Source organism: Copidosoma floridanum, unplaced genomic scaffold, assembly GCF_036245765.1.
Source record: "Copidosoma floridanum isolate Cflo_tuat_1 unplaced genomic scaffold, Cflo_Japanese_pri ptg000001l, whole genome shotgun sequence".
NCBI classification, from domain to species: Eukaryota; Metazoa; Arthropoda; class Insecta; order Hymenoptera; family Encyrtidae; genus Copidosoma; species Copidosoma floridanum.
In genome coordinates this window covers 17,789,453-17,810,688 of record NW_028321878.1, presented here as the reverse complement: position 1 = coordinate 17,810,688, position 21,236 = coordinate 17,789,453, and the positions used below count along the sequence as shown (strand labels likewise).

Genomic DNA, 21,236 nt, shown 5'->3' with positions numbered 1-21,236 from the left:
AAATGATTTCTGATGAGGAAAACTTGAAAAATAAAGGTTTCACGCTCAGTTTTTTTTTTGCACATTCCTCAGAGCTACTGTAATTCGATACTGAAATGTTTCTACCTTTGTCTCTTACCGTAGAATATAGAGATAAAAAAAAGCCGCGTAATCGCTCGAAAACCCATATAAATCCATCCAAGTTCCGTTTATCTTCCCGTACAGCTTGTCCCTTGCGCCGTATCGAAATAAGGAACGAATCCGCGCGCGACGCACCTACACAAGACAGCTGTCAATGAAATTAATCCCCGCGTCGCGACTCCGCGAGCGCACAGTGTGTACAAGACTCAATGTTTAATTCACCCCCTTCCACCCGTCGCCTACACACCCCGCGATTCCATGTTAAAGTCGAGAAACAACTAGTCCATTCGTACAATTAAAAAAGCCAGTCCGTCCAACGGAAGCTCGGCGGCGACACGCGCGTGTATCCAGTTTTCTCTCGCTCTCTCTTTCCAGTATATGCGTCAGCCCTCGACTCGCCCGACACGTCCGCCCGGGGGTCTCCGAGAGACACATTACACGCGATTTGAGGACCTCCCCGGGCGAGAAAAGTTATGCCCGACCGCGTGTGTGGGTTTCGCTCTCCTAAGTGGTCTCCCTCTGCTACGTGTGTGTGTGTGTGTGTGTATATATGCGTTGTACACACCAATGCGTGTATACATACACCGTGTAATCGGCTGCAGACAAACCGATGGCGACCGCAAAAAGACTCGGCTCGCCCGAGCTTTAAGAGAGAGAGAGAGAGGGAAAGAGGCGCCTGGTTTACGGCCGTCGATAGGTGGTTTATTGTATCGTCTTTTAATTATCAGCGCCCCGCTCGCTTCTACACGTATATGCGTATGTATATGTATATACACACCGAGGGTACAACGAAACGGCATTCGGTTAACTTACGGCCCCCCCCCTTACCACCGTCCCTCCCCCATCTCTCTCCCTCCTGCTCTTACGGCCCGGCCGATTTAATGTTCGCGCCCTCGAGAGACTGATTCGACGGCACCTCTTTGATAAGAAGCCCGGCCAGGGGGGGGGCAGTGGTCGGCGTATCGTGCGTTCCATTACAATTATCGCGGACAATAAAGTAAAAGTCCGAGAAAGCGCGCGCGCGAGCGCTTGGGACACCCCGGCGACGACGCTGTTTATTTATCCGTGCGAATTGGTGACGGGGGGGAGGGGGGGAGGCGAGATGGTTCGCGCAAAGTGTCTGGGAACACATTTGTTTCGGCTGTCCTCTCGTATGTCTGTACAGGCATTGTGCGGTTTTTTAGTGCACAGTCGTTATTGGTTGTTGCTATGCTTTTGTTGGATCGTAGTTGGCGAACTTGGAACTTTGGTGATGATTCACACATAGACAACACAAATAGTGATAAGTTTGATAATCCATGAAAATCGAATGGAGATAGAAATTGATTAGATGACAGCCATGTGTGATCTTAATCTTGCCTACAAGAAAACTCTCTCTCTTCATTGTGATTGAAAAAAACTACATCTCTGACTCATCTGAAATCGGATAAGGTTATACTATAGATCTCTTGAGCATAAAAACTATACTCTTTTACATCTGCTGGGTCATCCTTTTCTGTTCATGACTGGACCCAGAAGCTATTCGCTCTTTCAACTCATGCGTCTTCATCTATGCAGTTAAATGTATATAGCACTAGCATGATTTAGTTTTATATTTGGATGTATAAGGAATTCTAATGAGAAAGTTATTGAGTAAATCTTATTTAAGCGGTCAAATCGAACATTTTTTTTACATCAAAATTAGCGTAAAATGAGACAAGGGAGCGAGCACTTTAACTCGTAAAATGTTGAACTAGATGCTATTTAAAATTTTCTGTTGAAACCAATAAATACTATATCCAAGTTTTCAAAACAAGTGTAATGTTTATTAATAAAAAATGCAGAGCTTAAGATTTTACACAGAGTTGACAACCTTAGCAGCAAGAGTTGTGTGGGCTCAATTTTTCGGAATGTATAGATACTCATAATGAATTCATCCATTTGTTATTTAAGAGTTAAACTGTATGACGTTAACTGCTTTGGGTTTAAAAGCTTATGTTACTAATCATTTGTTCTCTCATAGTTAGAAAATTGGTTGTAGTTGAAAAAGTCATCGATACTTTGATTCATGTAGATTCATGTAGATTTTTAACAAACATTATAATCTCCAGGGTTACTTGGTTTTGTTGGGTTCAAAAGCTTGTTCAAAGATGTCTACTGCAATGAAACAAGTAATACCTATAGTCTCAACGCTTGCGATGCTCCGTACACGTCATCTGAAACTGAACAACAATCATAATTATTGTAAAAAAAAAAACTTGCTTGTACACACAGATAGGAACGAAGGAGAGCCGCAGGTATATAATGTACATTCACGTGTAACTCCCTGCCCGCGGACGAGACAGAATATTCGCGTGTGCACGCAAACCTCCTTTGGAAATGGCAACTTTTACGAATATATAATGAAAAACGAGCTCGTACGGCCCTTCCAACAACAATAACAACGAGGCCCGCGTGCTCATACGTTTGCGAGAGACTTACGAGTCGTGCGTGTCTCGAGGCTGTAAAGCTCGGAAATCTACTTGTTGCCCATCGTCAGCCTCCCCCACCCCCTTGTCTCCCTTGCGTTGATTTAGCCTCGTCGCAATCGAATTAAATGCCCCGCGAATTTCAAGCGCGCATTTGCACGTGTGCACACTAAACCCACACTCTGTAAGTATGGTGCCGATTGGCAACGACAGTCTGCTTTACTTGTAGTTTCTTTTTTTTTAACTCGTCGCAATTTATTTATTGGTGACAGCTCGACATGACTATTTATGCAATCAATACAAACTCCCTGTTTTGTGACTCATTTCTGTGGACCATTTTTTTGATTAGCGATTTTTTTTAATACAATACGGTACGCTCCCTTGCGATCGCACGAGCTGTGGATACTTGAAGATGATCAAGGATCGTTGTACAATTATGTATATAAGTATGTTTGAAATAAAAATGAGCTCAGTACTTGACGTAATTATCATGAAATCGAAACCAAACACTACAAGGTTGATTGAAATTAAAACTAAACGCATGGATAAATCTCCAAATATATCGATATGGATTCCCCAAAAAAAAGCAACCTCTTATTCCTCAAATTAAAAAACAAAAAAAAAAACACATATTCTTGTTGTTGCAGAACTGATGGACGCGTCAGAGAACCTGCCGCTGACGGCGCCGGGCTCGGAGAGTCCGCCCCAAGCGCTAAACTACTCGCAGATAGCGTCCGCCGCAGCGGCAGCGGCAGCCGTGGCGGTAGTGTCGCAAGCCGGCTCGGGCGCCGGCGGCGGAGGTGGTGTCAGCGGTGGGACCGGCAACGGTGGCAGCGTCGTTGGCGCGGCCACGATAGGCGTCCCGGAGCCAGGCGCGGTATCCAGTACGGAGACCTTGCTGCGGAACATACAGGGCTTGCTCAAGGTGGCCGCGGACAACGCGCGCCAGCAGGAGAAACAGATCAACTACGAGAAAGGTCAGTGGCAGGGCTTTTTAAAGTCACTCGAGGGCGCACTGCAAAACTACATTATCTACCAGCTCGCCTTACAGAATTACATTAGGAGGCATTGAGGAGGAGGAGGAGGAGGGCGTTTGCGTGTCTCTGATGTATGTCTGTCTGTCTGTTTGTGATGGGTGTGTACATTTTTGGGGCTTCTGAAGTGTAAATATACATACTTTGGGTGCAAGGTGGATTAGGAGAGGCTTAGAGAATTTTCTTTGTTGTACGGTAGGTTTTCTAGCGCCGCTCCTACCCAAAGATTTACGTGCTTTTTTATTCACTGACTCTCGAGAAAATTTTTTTTTTTTTTTTTTTTAAGGATCCCTCTAGATCTACATCCAACTCTATGGCAATGATAATAGTATACTTTTACTGTGCACAGTCACTGTGTCAATTACCAAATTCCTCTTTTAGTTGACTACAAACATTTGATTTTCCGATTATCCCTCCCTTTTATCACGCTCAATTTTATCTATCCTACGGCGTTTGTGATTATTACAAATATATACATCCATCATGACATTATTATACATTTGCTTCTAGACTATTGTAAAACATCAAAAGCTTTAACTGAATACTCGATTTGTAATATATGTTACGATACTTTGAATGAATAAACCAATAGTTGAAAATTCACGTATATAAGTACAATATTAACTAATACTTACTAACTACGCACTAAGAAACATATACATACTTCTAAGTTTGTGATTTGAAGGAATGTTACTTCTCTTTTCGAAATATGTATATACTATATATTAATAAGTAGGTATGCCAAGTTAGTCTTTGAAAACCAATTGTGTAGTCTATACTGTCTCATTAAAAAACGTAGAATACATTGTTGGGTTTCCTGCGTATAAACTAATAGTTTGGAGGCTTCGAGTGTTTGTAAAATTTATGTATTATTTGAATGTAAACCAAGTAACCATAATCGAATTATAATCGTAATTAATTTTCGTAGCTGCGCACTGTTTCTCGGTGTATGAGACAGTGGGTTTTGGGGGTTACGATATTTAAATTCTAACCTATAGTTGAATTATACGAAACACTAACGGAATCTGTACAGAACCTTTCATAATTTTCAGTAATAAGTACATCGCTAGAATAATCAATTAACTTATACTCGTAGAATATAACGCGTAGGACTTAGTTGATTTTTTTTCATCAGTGTGACTCACTTACCCTTAAACAGTATGACTTGAATCTCGATGTAAATCTCGTTCACATTCGAAATTAACAACATAACCTCGATTGAGCTGATGAAATCAGTCATTCTCGTATTAATACTAAATGTATGAGGGTGTTCATGTAGTTGTGTGTATTGAAAATTGAAAGCGAGATAACGACGAAAAACAGAGAGAGAGAGAGAGAAACAAGAAATAACTTTAGTACAATTTTATTTAGGAAAATCAACTGTAGAGTAGAAAACGAGGATCGCAAACGCGCTAATTAATATAGTCATTAGAATTGTTTTATATAGCATAATAATCTCTTGGAAGAGGATTTTTGACTCTTGAGTGGAGTTGGTAATTTTGTGAATAATCTACCAACTAGCACCGTCGAAATAATATTTATCAGCGTTGGTTACTATACACCATTAGTGATTAGTAATTACAAATAGATGAAACTAGCGAAATTTTGCGATCTTACGAGTAACTATGGACTTATAAATGTTTAACGCTTGTATTTAAACTCGTATATTTAAACCATGATATTATAAATTATAAATAAATATATATATACATATATGAGAGCGTAATATCTCAATGTCGATAAATAAAATATGATTGAAAAAAGTGAGTTTCAAATAAAAATCAATTGTAAAGCATAAAAATAAACAGATCTGATTCAATGTTCAAGCAGAAGCAAGTGCAACTGTTTTTCTTTTGTTCGAAATTTCGAAATAAATACGGCCCAAACCTCCTTAACCGATATTTGTTGCCTTTCTACTGCTCGAACATGTCAGCTTTTAATTTCATATTTTCCAAATTCATTTTTATGTATTTTATTTTTAATTGGTCAATAGCTGATTCGATGTGACGAGTAACGATAAAAATCAAATTTCAAACAGGTAAATTTTGATTTTTTTTATTTTTTCTTTTCCTCCAACTTTATTCGACAGTTGAGCTTTCTTTTCTCACTCTCTGTTTTTCGAAAAAACGATTCGATACAGTACTATATTTTACAAAATTTCATTCTTATTTTTTTGTTGTCTTTGTTCTTATTTATAACATTATGATTTACTATTTCTTTTAAAATTGTAATCTATTGATAAAAAAATATTCAAAATCACGAAGACCGGATCGGCCATTAGTACTTATAAGAAAACTTATTGTGAAGGTTATTTGTGATTTTAAAAAATTAGTCCAATTTTGTCGGGTAAGAAATCTCATAGTAGCAATTTATATTCCATCTTTTTTACTCAATAGTTCGCAAGTATAGTTTTTCCTTACTTATAATCGCACTTAATAATAACTAAACACGCTTCTAAAAAGATTCTTTTTTTTTTTGTCATGTTTAAAGTAATTATTGGTGATAAATCTGAATCTGCCATCTCACCATAGAATCACCCCGTCACGTGAAAACTTTAAGCTGTTCTTATCTAAACAGCTTGTTTTTGACATTCTCACAACTAAAACAATACAAGAATATAAAGAGCCAGGGAAAACGTGATAATGCTATATTTTTTAACGTTCAGTGTACGGAATGACATATAACTGGCATGAAAAAAAAGAAAATTATTTCGTTGCGTAAAATCAATGTTTGTATTTTTTCTTATTTTACTAAATGATTTGCACTTCCCAAAATTGTTAAATTTACATTTTTGTGGTCATTTTCAATGAATATTCAGTTTGATGATTCATAACGATGGACCATAGACGATGTATATTATTTTCAAAAAAATTAATGTTTCGTTACGGAAAATTATCACATTTGATTATTCGTGTTCATGAAATACAACATCATATATTTAGTATTTTTGGAAATCGTTTCTCCGTATCCTCTACATTTGGATGTACTAGCTCATAGTTTTTCTTAGATAACGCAGAGCTTGCTGATAACTGAATAATAACAGAAATGATAAATTGTTTTCCGATTTGCCCCAGTTCTATTCGATTTCTAATTATCTGAAGTGATGTATCCTAGTGCAGAAACCAAGATACTTAGAAAACTTGACGCGATATGGTAGTTTTGTGTCCAGATTTGAATTCCGTGCAACGAATCACCCACATGCGGCTGTTCGTCATACATTGAACAAATAAATCGACGACACGTTCGATCGCAACTAAAATCATAATACCGCAACGGCACCGAAGAAAGGAGGGATCGAGTAAGGACCGAGGGACAAAAGAGAAGAAGAGCCATGAGGGCAGAAAATAAAGAAAGACAGACAGACAGACGGAGAGAGACCGGGCCCGATTTAATACTCGAACGGGCAAAAGCCCGCAGCTCGTTTTACACGTATATGTATGTGCGTGGCGGGGCATCACGCTATCGTGTTACGTTTGCCATCGCGAATGGGAATCAGGGGGACGGGGCTCCTCTGTCTGTATTCCACCACTGTCTTATCGAGACAGATCCCTTTCGTCTTCTCGACCCTTCCTCCCTTTCGCGTTCGCTTCATTTTTTCATGTTAGGTGTGCGACGAAATAAGTTTATACATTTATAAATGGCAAGCCGATATCCCGCTGGCATATTATCGATAAGTTGTATTAAGGGTCTTTGTCGGTCTTGGGCTTTTCTGGGTATTTTCTCTAATTTTTTTTCTCGTTTTTCAATGCACCAGCTTTGCTTCATATTTTTCTTTTCCCTGCTTTTGCTTTCGGGTCTTAGGTGCGTAATAACATCTTTCGTGACAATCTTACTGTTCTTTTTAAATGCGTAGCTAGTGTCGTGTGTTACACCTCCAAGGTTTTCTTTGGTTGTGGTTGCTGAGAGATTCGGTTCTGTAAAAGTATGAGATGCGTACGGTTAATAAGAGATTATTGTAATCAGACTTAGGTCCCTTTTTGGAAAAATTTTTTTCTTCTCAAAGTGATTCTCTTTACTTATTCAAATATTTTGACTCTTATTACTTTTTACAAACAGTTTTTCTTTCAAATCGTACTACGAATTTCGCTATAAAAAATTGTAATAAGAACTCTGTTTTTAGTAGAACAATAATTAAAAAAAAAAATAAAAAAACTGTTCGATAAACTAATACGGTATATTTTTAGTAAAAATTATTTTACAAAACAATTTCAAAAGTATCTTAGCCCAAGTCATTTTATATAGGTTTCTTGATACTCAATCGAGCAATTCTTTATTTACATGTTTTAATAAATCGGAAGGTTCTAGCTTTTAAAAGTTTGATAAATATTTTGAAGAATTAGTAAGGCGTAACGTTAATGTTTTATAGATAAAGTACTCTGTAAATAATGTTTGGTTAATACATTAATTCTTTACGTATACAAGGGTGTTCTGAAAAGTTTTACATTTTTTATTACTTTTACGAGAAAAATAAAACAATTGGTTATTGGGTTATTGGTGTTACGTGGATTTATCGGTGTGGGAATATTGTGGTCTGGATTTTTCAACACCAATAAAATTTTATTAATTTTTGTTTAATATAGTTTAGAATATATTTTCATTTTCAAAAATCACTTTCTTAAATTTCTTCGCATATAACAATCCACGTCATTAGCTTCGACTACAGTAAAATCACAGTTGTTAAGAGATATGAATCACTGTTTTTTTTACACTCAATCGTGTTAAGATACACGAAATTTAAAAACTAAACCTATGGTTCACTAACTATACCACTTACTAGTTGTACGAACTTGAACACTTTTCAACAGGTACGATCAACATACAGAATTACAGAAAGGTTTGAGAGCTCAAAATGTTACGTGACATAAATGTTTTACTATTTAAAGTTTTTTTTTTAGTACATTTTTGAAGAAAAAAAAAGTATTCTGTATTACACCAGACCCGTATTTCGTACCAAATCTCCACCATATGTTTGGTTCCGATAATGAGGAGCTCGTCGAAATCCGGTGCATCGAAGTTATTTCTTTAAATATGTAATGAAATTGAAACTACAATAAAAACAAAGAAGAACCGCTGGACTCCAACACTTGGAAGCGTACAACGTGTTATTTTCACACTTCGAGGCTCATTTCAGCATAACATTACGGCCGATTTCGTGCACTTTTCAATTTAATTTCTATGGACGCCTTGAAATTAAGCATAATATCATGTACACACTTGGTCCAAAATCGAATTCTCGCGTCTCCCCTTACTCACGGCGACTGCATCCTCTTAATTTATTTTCACCATACCTGTCGCGTTTGCTCCTTTTCGCAACACAACGACTCGTGCATCAAAAAACGTTCGTCAAGTACCTATAATAATAATAATAAGGATAAAAAAAGAAGAGCCCGAGGACTAAGAGGAATTTATTATTCATCCGCACCGCGTGCGCCGGTGTATATCGGGTTTCGGTAAATACGCTAATATCCCGCGAGAAAGACGACCGCGTATATACATATCTACCCACCTTATACGGACGAGAGAAAAAGATGCTCACGCGCGTGTGGATGCATATATATAAATATATACACATAAGTATGGATTAAAGTGCACACGAGACACGGGGCGCAGATTACAAAGCGTTTGGAGTTTCAGCGAGTAATACCCTCATCGATGTATTTCAGCCCGAGACGGCTGCGAGGGATGTACGTATCTATAAGTACTGCGCGCGTGCTTTTCATATCGAAAATGTATCGGATTATATTCGGTCGTTATGGATAATTTTTTTTATCTATTTTTTTGTATTTTTTATCACGTTTGCACAGGATTGGAGAACAAAAAAAATAACGAAATCGTAGAGGAAGCTCTATATAAATTATACGCAAAATAGCGAGACGAGCCAAATAATGAGAAATAACAGCCTCGAATTAACAATATGCTTCTGCGTGAAATCTCAATCAACACCAAAATGCGCATAGTACCTGATATACCTGTGTACAAAATAGTACGTACATGGCGACCCAATTAAGCCGAAGAATGTAATGCGTCGCATGCAGCAGCGAAGGAATCGCAAAGTCGAAAAAGGACCCCCGCGTATAACATCGTCCCCCACCTCCGAATCCGCACAAAACTGTTGGTTAATAATTTATTCCGAGCCCCCCCTCTCCTTCCCGACACGTGATATATCCTTTTATTCATATACATGCCTATAGCTGCAAGCTCGCGGAGCGCAAGGATGCAATTAAGGTATATGCGGCATTAATTAAAATAAGAGAGAACAAAAGGGGGGGGGGGCTGTGCTCTCCTCTTCTCGTGCATATGTGTGTACGTATAAATGGGAGAGAAGATGCGAAAGAAAAGGGCCAGAAGGGGGTGGACAATGACCGCGTGGAAGAAGAGCCCATAGCTATCGCAGCGAAAAACAGAATCTCACCTAAAAGGAGAGAAAAATGAACGACGCGCTCCGAGCCTTGAATAAGTAAGAGAGAGCGGGAGGGTCATGAAAAAAAATTAGCGGCCGAGGAGGGCCTCTCCCCCCGGGTAAGTAAGTAAGCCAACTTGTATTAACAACGCACGGAAGCCAATCTACATCTCTTCTCTCTCTTCTTTTGTCAGCCTTATATACATGCACCCTCTCGGACAATATGAGCCCATGCTACGGCGGACGGAGGTAGTCCACACACACACCACTTTGGTACATATACGTGGATAGATGTATAGATATAGCGGCGCAGCCGCGGGAGCGAGCGGAGGTGGACGCTATCTGCGATCATTCAAGTCGATAAGCCGCGGTGGCGGCGGCGCTGCTCTGGCCTCTCTTTCTTCTCTCTGCTGCGCTCATTGTGCATACACACACTGCCCACTTACCTATATATATACATATATACACACACAGATAGAGCGAGAGAGCAGGTATATACCGGGGATTGAGTTGTAGCTGGTCCATGACTCGGAGGGTGGGTGGGTGGGGGGGGGGAGGTGAGCGCGAGTGGAGGATCTTATGTAGATTCCTTGTAGATCGTGCACCCGATTCGATTGCGATCGGCCCCCAGCGCGAGCCCCTTTGCCCTCCCTCCCTCCCCCCACACACGGGTTAATTAAAATCGTAAGGGCGCCTCCTCGCTACCCTTTACTCTCCGACGTTTCTTTACATCTCCTTCTTCTTCGTCTCTCCCTCTCCTGCCTTATTTACCTTTTTTTTTTTTTTTAGTTCGTGTTGCATATGTGCACTCTTTTTTTTTTGCTCCGCCAAGTGCGTTGGTGTTCCCTTTTGTGCTGCAACAGCAGAACCTTTTGTTTTCACGGTTTTATCGCTTGGCCACTTATATATCGTGTACTATGCCTCCTATGGGACACTGCGCGTGATTTTGATTTTTCAGTCGGTTTTTGAAAATCTGAGAAAAACCTGCAGATAACGAAATTGAAATAACTATGGGTAAATACATTGCATTGAAACTTAAAAAAAAAAAAAAAGAATTTTATTTGAATCCATTAAGCTGGAGCATTGCAACCTACATTGAGAAAACTGATGCACTCATGTCTGACGTTATATTGACCCGCAGATGTGGTTTGAGAATGAAACTGATGCACTGACATCATTCCTGTGTTTAAAGATTAATTTTCACCCGATTAAAACCTTTCTATTCGTTGTGGGATTAGTTAAAAGAAATCATGTGACTTGATTGGGGGAATTTAAAAATGAAAATAATCAAAATTACCTAAATGATAATACTTGATTTGTTTACTTTTTTTTTCAAAGTAGCCCCAATACCAACAACTGTATTTTATTTAAACTAGTTTGAAATAAAATTATACAAAATATCCGATTATTTTTCGTAAGTTTTTGTTGACTATCAGTACACCAAATTATTTGTAATTGATCATAACAGTAGAGATCGCGCCAAGTGCGTCTGACAGAACAAGTTTTTCGTAAAATTGGTGCATCTTCCAGAGATATAAACGCTATTGAACAGTATTTTTGACGTACTGATATTTATTGAGAAACTCACGCATTACCTTTTTGGAAATCAACGCAAAAAAAATCCATAATCTGCCATCTCGAATAAAAGTATTTAATATAAAATTGAAGAACTCCATATTTGTTATGTGGACTATCAAATCAGTTTTGCAGTGGTCATGTTAATACATGTGACTTGGCAAAAGAAAGCACCACCTCAAATTTTTTTGAAAAAAGAACTGTATCTTCTTGAAGCATCGATATCATTGTTCTATGATAAAAAACAGGAGAAAAATTGTTCAGACAATCATATTTTTTAAACAACTGTTTTTTACCAAGCATCAAAATCAATCGCAAGAGTCTTTACTATATAATAATGATAACCAAGCACAAGCATTTTCAAAAACTACGACAACGAAACAGTTGAGATAGCGCTTATTCTCCAACTAATTTGATACATTTTCTTTAAGCGCTTGAGACACCGATAAACATACGTCTCAAATAACCCGACGTACGGCATCTGATATACCCAAATCGTCAAACTTGTCGATTAGTATTATTCCACTATGAGCCATCATCGTGTATGGAGCGAAAGTTCTCTCTTCCGCAATTCGCAATCACCATTATACAAATGTAAATCTCCATAAGAAAGTCCATGGGTAAGCCAACCGTAGCTCCACGTGGACCAAGACAACTTGGCACCGCATAGATCTCGACCACTTAATCCGAAAGCTCGGCACCGCGCGGTATATTTATCCGAACGCGTAAATAAGTCCACACACACACACGGGCAATTCCTTTGGATTCATTCCTAATTAGACTTTCACAAACTTATACGAGTCCCCTCGACTACCGCGCGCTAATTAGAATTTACGTTACGGCCGCGCAAATAATTACGTCGTTTGTAATTACGATGTATACACACACTCGTACATATGTATATACGTCCTCCACCTCCGACCAATGGGTGTGATGGCACTTGCAGGGAGTGGGGAGGCTCACCATTTTTTTAATCCAACGCAGATCGGCATTATAATTTCGCGAGGAAATCTTACCCATACTCGTTTCAATGGAAAAATCCCTTGCTAATCTAAACCGCAGTGCTCCGCAGTACTTATCTGTACAAATTACGCATTTATTCCCTTGTCTCTATGAATATGCATCTCGAAAGCGTGCAGGTTACCCGTCCGTCAGTTTTCGTGTTTTTCACCACCACACCGGTGTCTACACCGTCAATCAAAGCGTACGTCAAACTGCACGTTTAAAGTGTGTAGTGGAAATTTTTGTTTTTTATAAAGCACATTGTGAATAATAATTGTAAAAAAAACTAAATCTGTACGGTGCACCAAGTGGTTAACCAGTTCCATTAAATTTGACACTTTTTAATGAGAAAAATCAATGTAGGAAAGCTGTGGAGTGAATACACTCGGCTGTCACAGATTAAACACTATTACAAGTGTGTAAAATCTGAGACAAAAATGTTTTACTCTCTACAGCCTTCTCATATCAATCGTTAACGAAAAAATAGTTTAGTTTAATAGAATAGGTGCAATAGTTTACGAAGCATCAATTTGGTTTCTCTTAAAACATATTTATCAAGACTACTACAAAGCATTTTATAAAAACGGAAATTTCGATTACTTGCTTTAAACGTGTACTTTGACATGCACACTTGGATTTTACAGTGTAATGGTCGGGCCAAGCGAGATATCCGTTTCGCGTTTCCTCCGATCTCTGGAACGAAGCGAATCCTTGGACAAGTACCACAATAACACAGCATACAAACGGCATAATTGGTTGATTAATAGTCTTTCTCGTCCTCTTCAATGCAGTGTGGGTATTTGTACGCGCATAGCAACCACAGCTGCCCTTGACTGTTGTTTGTTTCTACTCTTGCCCTTCCACTCGCAACGCGTTTTCTTTTTCTTTTGGTTTTCGTTTGATAAATATAATGCGATGCGCCAAATGGAGACGAAGAAAATCGATGAGGGACGATTTGCCATTTCCCCTGAGTATGCTCATATGCGTTTGGTAATACGTATACATTTGTACATTGGAACGTGTGATGTACATCCTGCACGAGAGATAATGAAAGGCTTTGCGCGAGAATACAGGCTTCCTTCGTATCTCTCGGATCAAACAACCATTTGTATTGTACATAAGTACGATGATTTTACGTGTGAATAATCTTTTTATAAATAGAACACGGAGGCGCATGTGTGCGGGGAAAATTGAATTTTTTACAATATATTATTAACGAGTGCGTTCGTTTCCATTGGTGTACGTATATAATTAGCGTGAAGTACCCTTCGCTCATCATTCATACGGCCATTTGTTTTTCATACACGTTTCTGTGAATTATTTATAGGTTTTTCAAGTGTACCCGCATAAAACGAGTAGAAATACTTGCCAACGCAGTACAACGACAGGCGCGACGGGAAAATCGTAAAGGAAAGACTCGAGGTGTACGAAGCAAAGTCAGTTTGAAGATCGTAATGTCATTTATCGGCCGAGGGCTGCGCTCTCGCAGATAAAAAGCCAGAAATTACCTCCTATTTTTACAACCGGCTCGCGTGACTCTTCATAATAAAATAAAAGCACGTAGCCTTTGTTGTCGTCTCGGAAGGGTTTTACTCTACATTTGGTAAATATTGTAAATTATATACATCCTTCGTTTTATGCATGAGCCACGTCAAAGGTGATAAAGATCTTGAAAAGGTATATTTACGTCACGAAACTTAATGGTTTGAAAAGTAAGGGAATAGCGACTTGAGGGTAAAGTATTTCAGACATTTTGAAAGTATACTCTTTAAAGTTGAATCAGTCAAATTTTACTGTGAATCAGTAAAATGTCGTTTACTTATCACTTATAATTAGTCAATATTGACTAATTCGACTGATCCAACTTTAGAGAGTAGTATCTAATCAAATGGAAAAGACACTCCTAAACTTAACCACCGAGGATCATCAATTTTTTCTCGCTATCTATAAAATAGCACGGTTATACACATGTTACAAAGTAGAAGAGAGCCACACCTTGTCCAATTTATAAAATCTAAAGATTAGCCCCCGAGTTGCTGAAATCAATGCGCTATACCTTGAAAGTCCCAGCAAAAGCCCAAGTTATTCAAGATGCCAATGTTACCCCCGAAACTATTAAAAACCACAAAAGCCGGTCATAACTCGTTGATCCGAGAACAGCAGTTATCCCTAAGAACTACCGGTCGTGATATAAATGTCCATTGTTCCACTGTTACAATCAACACAGGAGGTGTATACCTATGCACACGTTGGAGCATTTGGGATGTCACTGTGTAGGAGAAAAAGTATACAGTCATCGTCGCCGGGACAAGACAACGCGAGAGGGCGAGAGCGTTTTATTGCTGCTGGTGTTTGCTTTAATTAGCCCTGGCCCTCTTCCCCCCCCCCTCCTCGGTTACCTCGGCACATTGTCTTAGATTTAATTAAGACGAAAATTGGTTTATTGGCCGTGCGCACCACGCCTCGTTACAGAAAGACCGCCTACTTCTTACCCCCCCCCCAAGCACGTGTAAGTACGCATGTGTTCCGGATAGCATATTTATCAACGTGCTTGTACAGCTTCTCTACAAAACCCCTTTCTCTTCTTTTTACAAGCGAGTAAACGCATGTCGTACACGCGTACGTAAGTTTTTAGCGAAGAAAAATGCTCTCGAAGCGTGTGTATGTTTTACACATACGCATATCCATGGCATACGTAGCAAAACTGAGCTGGAAGGGGGAGTCGCTACCGATCAGCGTATGGATAAGCGTCGATTCTGCTCGCAGATATAATCTTCTCGGGGTTTTCTCTTTGGACCTTTTTTTCTTTCGTATACACTCTTTTCTCGTTCGCAGATGAAAGATCCTCCACTCTGGTCTTGTCACTCGTTCGATACATCGGCGCGGGCTTCTCTCATTACTACCTCTCCGTCTCTAATTTACCTATAGAATGGAAAGAGAAGTGTGCACCTATGCACTGTACAGTCGCTTGTCATGCCATGACCACTCGGTACACGTGCTCATATACTCGTACATGCATAGACAAAAGACGTCAATGCACACCTCTTCTTCTTCTTCTTTGTTTTCGTCGTTACGGGGTACCAGTACGTGCAAAAAAAAAAAGTAAAGAAAAACCTCCCCATAATCCTCACACAGCGAGGACGATGATCGTCAGTACATACCTACACACAAACCCACCATTTGTTCGACGTATACGTGTTAACGCGGCATTGGCAAGGCTACGGGTGAGCGGGACGTTCGCCAATAAATACCTCGCACCTTTATTACCGCGCGGTAACGAAGATACGGGGGAAAGGGTGTAAGTAGTAGGTATACATACACTGTGCCGAGTCCTGACATCATCACGACTGGCAAAAGCACGTATAGGCACACACCACCCTCTTTGTCCACGGGGCTCGGATCGATCGATCGATCAATCGATCGGTCGTGAGCTCCAGAAGCGCGTTTTACCCCCTTCCCCCCCCCCCCCCTGTAACTATGTACTGCCAGGTAGAGAAGAAAATAGAGAGTCGCGAGGAAGTTAGGACGGGGAATCTCATTTGCAAGGCTCATCGAGAGAAGTTCTCTCGGCTGATGATTCCGGAAGCGACGTGTGCGCGAGTGAGCGAGGCGCCAAGCAGCCGAACGAGAAAGGAAAAGAGAGAGAGAAAAAAAAAGAGGCTCCGGTATTTCAGGCATTTAAAATCACGCACGACTCCGCGCGCCACCCGATACCCGGTTTGATATTATAATGCAGCGCCTGCACTTTGTTAAGAGGGACCCTCTCTTTATGCGCTACGGGTGCCATCGAGGGATTAACTTTGCTCTAATGAGATTTTACGTGTACTGTATATACGGCTGATTTGTTTCGTTTTTCTGCACTTTCGTTTCCGAAGCTCCGATCGCAGCGTCATCCAGATCAAAATCCCAAAGCGTTCGAAGCGATCTCTATCGGCTGGCGCTCTCTTTTTTCCTCCCGCGCGGCGCAAACGACTTCCTTTGCATACACGCATCAATTACACAGGTACGGAGAGAGAGAGCGGGGGTTCCCATTATTAGCCGCGGCTGTAATTTATTACCCTCCGCCTCGATATAAACATAACAGTTCCCATGGCGCGCGCGAGTCCCATTTGGGTCTCCTTGCCGTTGTTCCTCCTCGAGGAGGTAAATTTGATGGATCTTCTTTAATGAGCTTTGATGCGCGTGTGCTTCGTGTACGGGGCGCTTTTGATGCAGCTCGGCTCGGTTTGCTTCCTTTTTCCCCGCAAATATCAATCACCCGCGGTCGAAACGCATCAATCAAAGACAAAGCCAATTTCCAGCCGTGGGGGTTTATTTTTGCAATGGGCACGAAAACAAAAGAAAATAAGCCGTGGAAAAAAAAAGTGTATAAACAAAAGGAGGCAGAGGTACAAGGACAATCGTTAAAATCTGGTGTGGCCAAACCGCACGGAAGATCACGCTCGAGAGGGTCACAGGGAGGTATTTAATTACCCGAGGGGTGTACGCTCTTGCGCGCATCCTTTATCCCGGAGGTTCGAGAGGTGTATTCCCGCTCGTTTCGATGTTTCTCATAGCTCCTCTCGCCTCCTCCTCCTCCTCCTCCTTGGGCATTGGTTTCTCTCGCCAGCTTTATTTGGCCCTTTTTCCTTTCCCCTGCCTCCGTAGGACTGTGTAAAAGTTTATGTACGGTGGGGGTGCGTGAACGACGCACAGTAGGAATGTAAGCTTGTTAACAGAGGGAATTCAAATGATCGGGCTTCGAGCTGCGCGCTGCGTTATTTTAATGATGAAAAATTTGGATGTGCCTCCGTTCGCGCTTCCCCCCTTTCGCTTACAGCTGAAACCAACTCGTGCCTTTTTTAAGGAAAGAGTACTTGAGGCTGCAAAGCTATTAAAGTGTGCTCAAGTGGTAAAATTCAGGTGTTTATTGTTACAAATCTATATGACTCATCGCGAGAGGTGCTTTCAATCGATTTTGATTATGTGTAACTTCACGTGATTTCTTTATATTGTACCTATGTGCCTATAACTAATTTTCTTTAAAATATGTCTAATTTTTTATTTGTTCATGCATTTGTGCATATTTTGCAAATTGTTTGTGTATCTTATTTTTCAAGTTTTACATGGTTTAATAAAAGATTACACTATTGTACCTAACACTGAGACTGTATCGATTGATGGACCGATAAAAAACACACAGACAACTCAAAATTGTAGCGAACAAACAACCAACTCAGATTAGGGTTGAAAAAGCAACTAACTCAAGCAGATTATTATTTTTCTTTTCCAGTTTCAAAACTACTGTTTTATTAACACTCAAAAAATGACTTACTAACTATTTCATTACTCTTATGGTGATGTGAAAAGTATGAGTATCTCAAAACTTGTGTTAAAGACGATTATTATAAAGTAACAAAATCAAAGTCTTTATGAGACTAAAAATTAAAAAAAAAAAAAAACCATTACTGTCACATCAAAATGTACATGAAACAAATTTCTCCGAGTTAAGTTATTGAGTGTGTTGGTAAACGTTGTTTTACTCTGCGAAGGCCTAAAATTGTTTTTCGACTATCAGAACACGTGAAATGCCATATAATTTATTCGCACTAAATAAATAATCCATCAAAATGTTTGAATGTAAGCAAAAAAATTTATCATTAATGTCAACCTCTGACTATACAATTTTTACTTTGTTGTATCACTGCCATTTTACCTATACCTAAGAATGGGGTGTCTAACTGATGCAACGCCAGTATAGCCCAAGACTCGTACTTTACCGATTATAATATGTACTGTAACCATTGCAAAATCTTGTAAATAATCATCAATTGTAATCCACTTTCAATCCAATCTAACCACGAGAAACTCTCGCTCGGCACGTGTAAATATGATCTGGTTGCTAACACACTAAGAACTCGAAAAACCAAAAGGAACAAAAAGGAGACGAGTAAAGAAAAGAAAAAAAAAAAAAAAAATTACGAGTCTCCGTTGCGGTTGAGCGCGAGTTTTTAAGTTATGGCACGTACCAGCCGATACATAAGGTTATCGTGCGCACAGCAGCAACGGATCCTACAAGAGCCGGTGCTTGTATGCTTTTTGGAAAGAAAAGAAAAGCAAAGGGCTCCCCCCCACCCCCCACCCACCCATGGCCCATTCGTTGCGGGGAGACGACACACGCCGCTGGCCCTTACATCTGCGTTTATAAGTCACGGAAGCTGCGGCTACACCGCGCCGCGCCGCACGGCAGCAAATTGCTCGCGAAGCGCATCTGGACTCGCTATTAATCATCCGCTAAGTAGTCGTAAAATTCGGTGGAATTAATGCGTTTCGAATTGTTCCTCCCCCTCTCCCCTCCCCCCCCAGACACACTTTTTTTACGGCATACACGTCTCTTTGCTTTTTTCGGGTGTTTTTTTCTCCTTCAGATATCTCGGATGGCTAGTATTTGATGGCCTCGCGGGTGTCGTATATTCGAGGTCTGAAATGGTAATTCGCGAAATTTGGACTTAGCCTCGCTCATTTTGCGTCTCTGTGTTCCTTTTGCGGGCACGTGCAAGGAATTAGCATAAAATTCTCATGGCAACTAATTATTTGAGTCGTAACAAGCGTAAATCAGAAACATATGGGGGCGGGAGACGCGGATATTATTAATCGTCAAGTGTGTGCGTTACATATACGCGCGGCAAAGAAAAAAAAAAAAAAAATAAAAAATACACGTACACAGAGAGCGCCGTGATTAATGACTGGCAAATGGAATTATAATTTTTAATTTCCTTATCTCAAGCGTAATATTAACTTATACCCCCATACGAGAATCCGCGAGTGATAAATGAGAAAAATGCACTTCCCCCGCGTTGATCTTATTACCAGACCGTTGACAAGTGAATTATACCAACGAGCTGTACGGTCGTTGAAATTTCTTTGAAAATTCGCAATGAGTCGCTAATTAAGAACTCGACAGCTGCATAACAGTGGAGGTAAGGAAAATTACTCGCGAGTTTATGCGTAAGAAAATAAGGGGGAAAAAAAATAGTCAGGTGGTAACGTATGTAGCTTAGAAAGGAGCTGATCTCGGGCACTCGAGGATAATTAGATGCGCAAGCCGAGCTCGATTCGTCTAATTTGACGGAGCAGCCAGTGCAGCATTTCGGGTTAATCGTTTATTCTAATTGAGAGAAAAAAAAAAAGAAAAAAATTAGAGTGCGGCACGCAGCCTACTGTGCATACGTTGTACTTGTACTTTCGCGCGTGTGCCCGGCGTACACGTATGCTCCGTTCGCGATTATTTTGTTCCAACGTATACATTTTTTATATGCAAAACGCGCCGCGTAACCGTAACGCATGCTAATAAGTCCCCACCCTCTCTGCTTTCGTCCTGTTAGCAGCGAGCGCGAACCTTCCCACACTTTGGCGCGCGGCGAGAAAAATAAGAACTCATTCCGTGCTCGTAAATTACTAATTGTACGAAATAATGAAACGAGAGACGGAAAAACCATTTTTTCATTACATCCATAGCACTTGAGCAAGAAATGTATTTCGGTATTATTTTTTTATTACGGATGTGGTCGTACCAATTTATTTGTTATGTTACTGATTTATTATAACTTTAAAATAGTAGATCTTTGTATACTTTCATTGAAAATTCTAATTTTTTTGTGTCAGAATTTAATATCCTTTCATTCAAAGTGTCTGTATCTGTCTTTCCTACTTCCTCTCAAGGGTCAAATACATGGTGCATTCATATAAGTATTTTATTATTTTTAATTTTACCAGTTAACATGTCTATCACAGACTGGTAAAAAATCATCAGGTTAATGTAGTTCTTACCTTCTCTCCTTTGTATTTTTAGGTACGAGTAAATTATGGGAGTGTCTTACAATTTTGTCAAAGCAAAAATTGTAATCATTTATAAATCGTCTATTATTAGTATAAAACAGATTTTTAACCTAGTGTGAGGGTGATCCGAGTTGGTCAAATAGTGTGTGTGTATGTGTGGAAGTATGTACGTACGTCATCAAGTTTTTCGACTAACTTAAGTAATTACGATTCAAATGGGCTGAAATTCTGTACTCAACTTCGCGTTGGATGTCTAAGCTGATAGTTAACATTTGGATCAGTTTAATTTGAAATTTTGACAGCAGTTTTAGTGCAGCACCTAAGACAAAACAAATCTGTTTTTTAACGATAACTTTTTTTACATACATTTTACACGTTCGCGTTCAAAGACAGAGTTGTGGATCTCGTTGAAATACAACTTTTTTGTATCATACACTTTGCTCTAGATCGTAATGCACACACTCCCTGAAGCAAAATAAAGCCTTTTATGCAAGACATAGTGTTTTGCATAAATTTAGCCGATTGTATTCACCTACAATTGTTGTATTTTTCATAAAAGGCTTTACTTTGATCTCTGTTTTGTTGTTCTGAATTTAAAATATCTGAACTTGTGATAAAAAACCAAGAAACACTTCATTTCTAAACACACGTATCATAAATAATTAAGGAGACGTCGATAAACTTAGCGCAATGTTCTACCCCCCCGTGTACGTACAACCCCGTTTACAAACTTTACAAATTTTTGCACAATACTTTGTAATATATTGGCTTCACAGTATATAAGCTGATCCCCTACTATTACTCATGCCAGTGATGGCACTTCACTATGATGTTTGTATT

The 21,236-nt window shown here is 39.7% G+C and overlaps 1 protein-coding gene across 2 annotated transcripts in view; it reads left to right on the top strand.

The window, feature by feature from the left end:
• dac (dachshund family transcription factor) overlaps nucleotides 1-21,236 on the top strand; it is a 392,393-nt gene that overhangs the window by 236,851 nt on the left and 134,306 nt on the right. Inside the window, exons 8-9 of one of the 2 annotated variants that reach the window (XM_089591754.1) lie at nucleotides 3,215-3,346; nucleotides 3,425-3,544. In XM_089591754.1, the coding sequence (XP_089447880.1) occupies nucleotides 3,215-3,346; nucleotides 3,425-3,544 (252 nt within the window). Of the gene's footprint in view, nucleotides 1-3,214; nucleotides 3,545-21,236 lie in introns of both variants that reach the window. The other variant, XM_089591784.1, reaches the window with a different exon arrangement.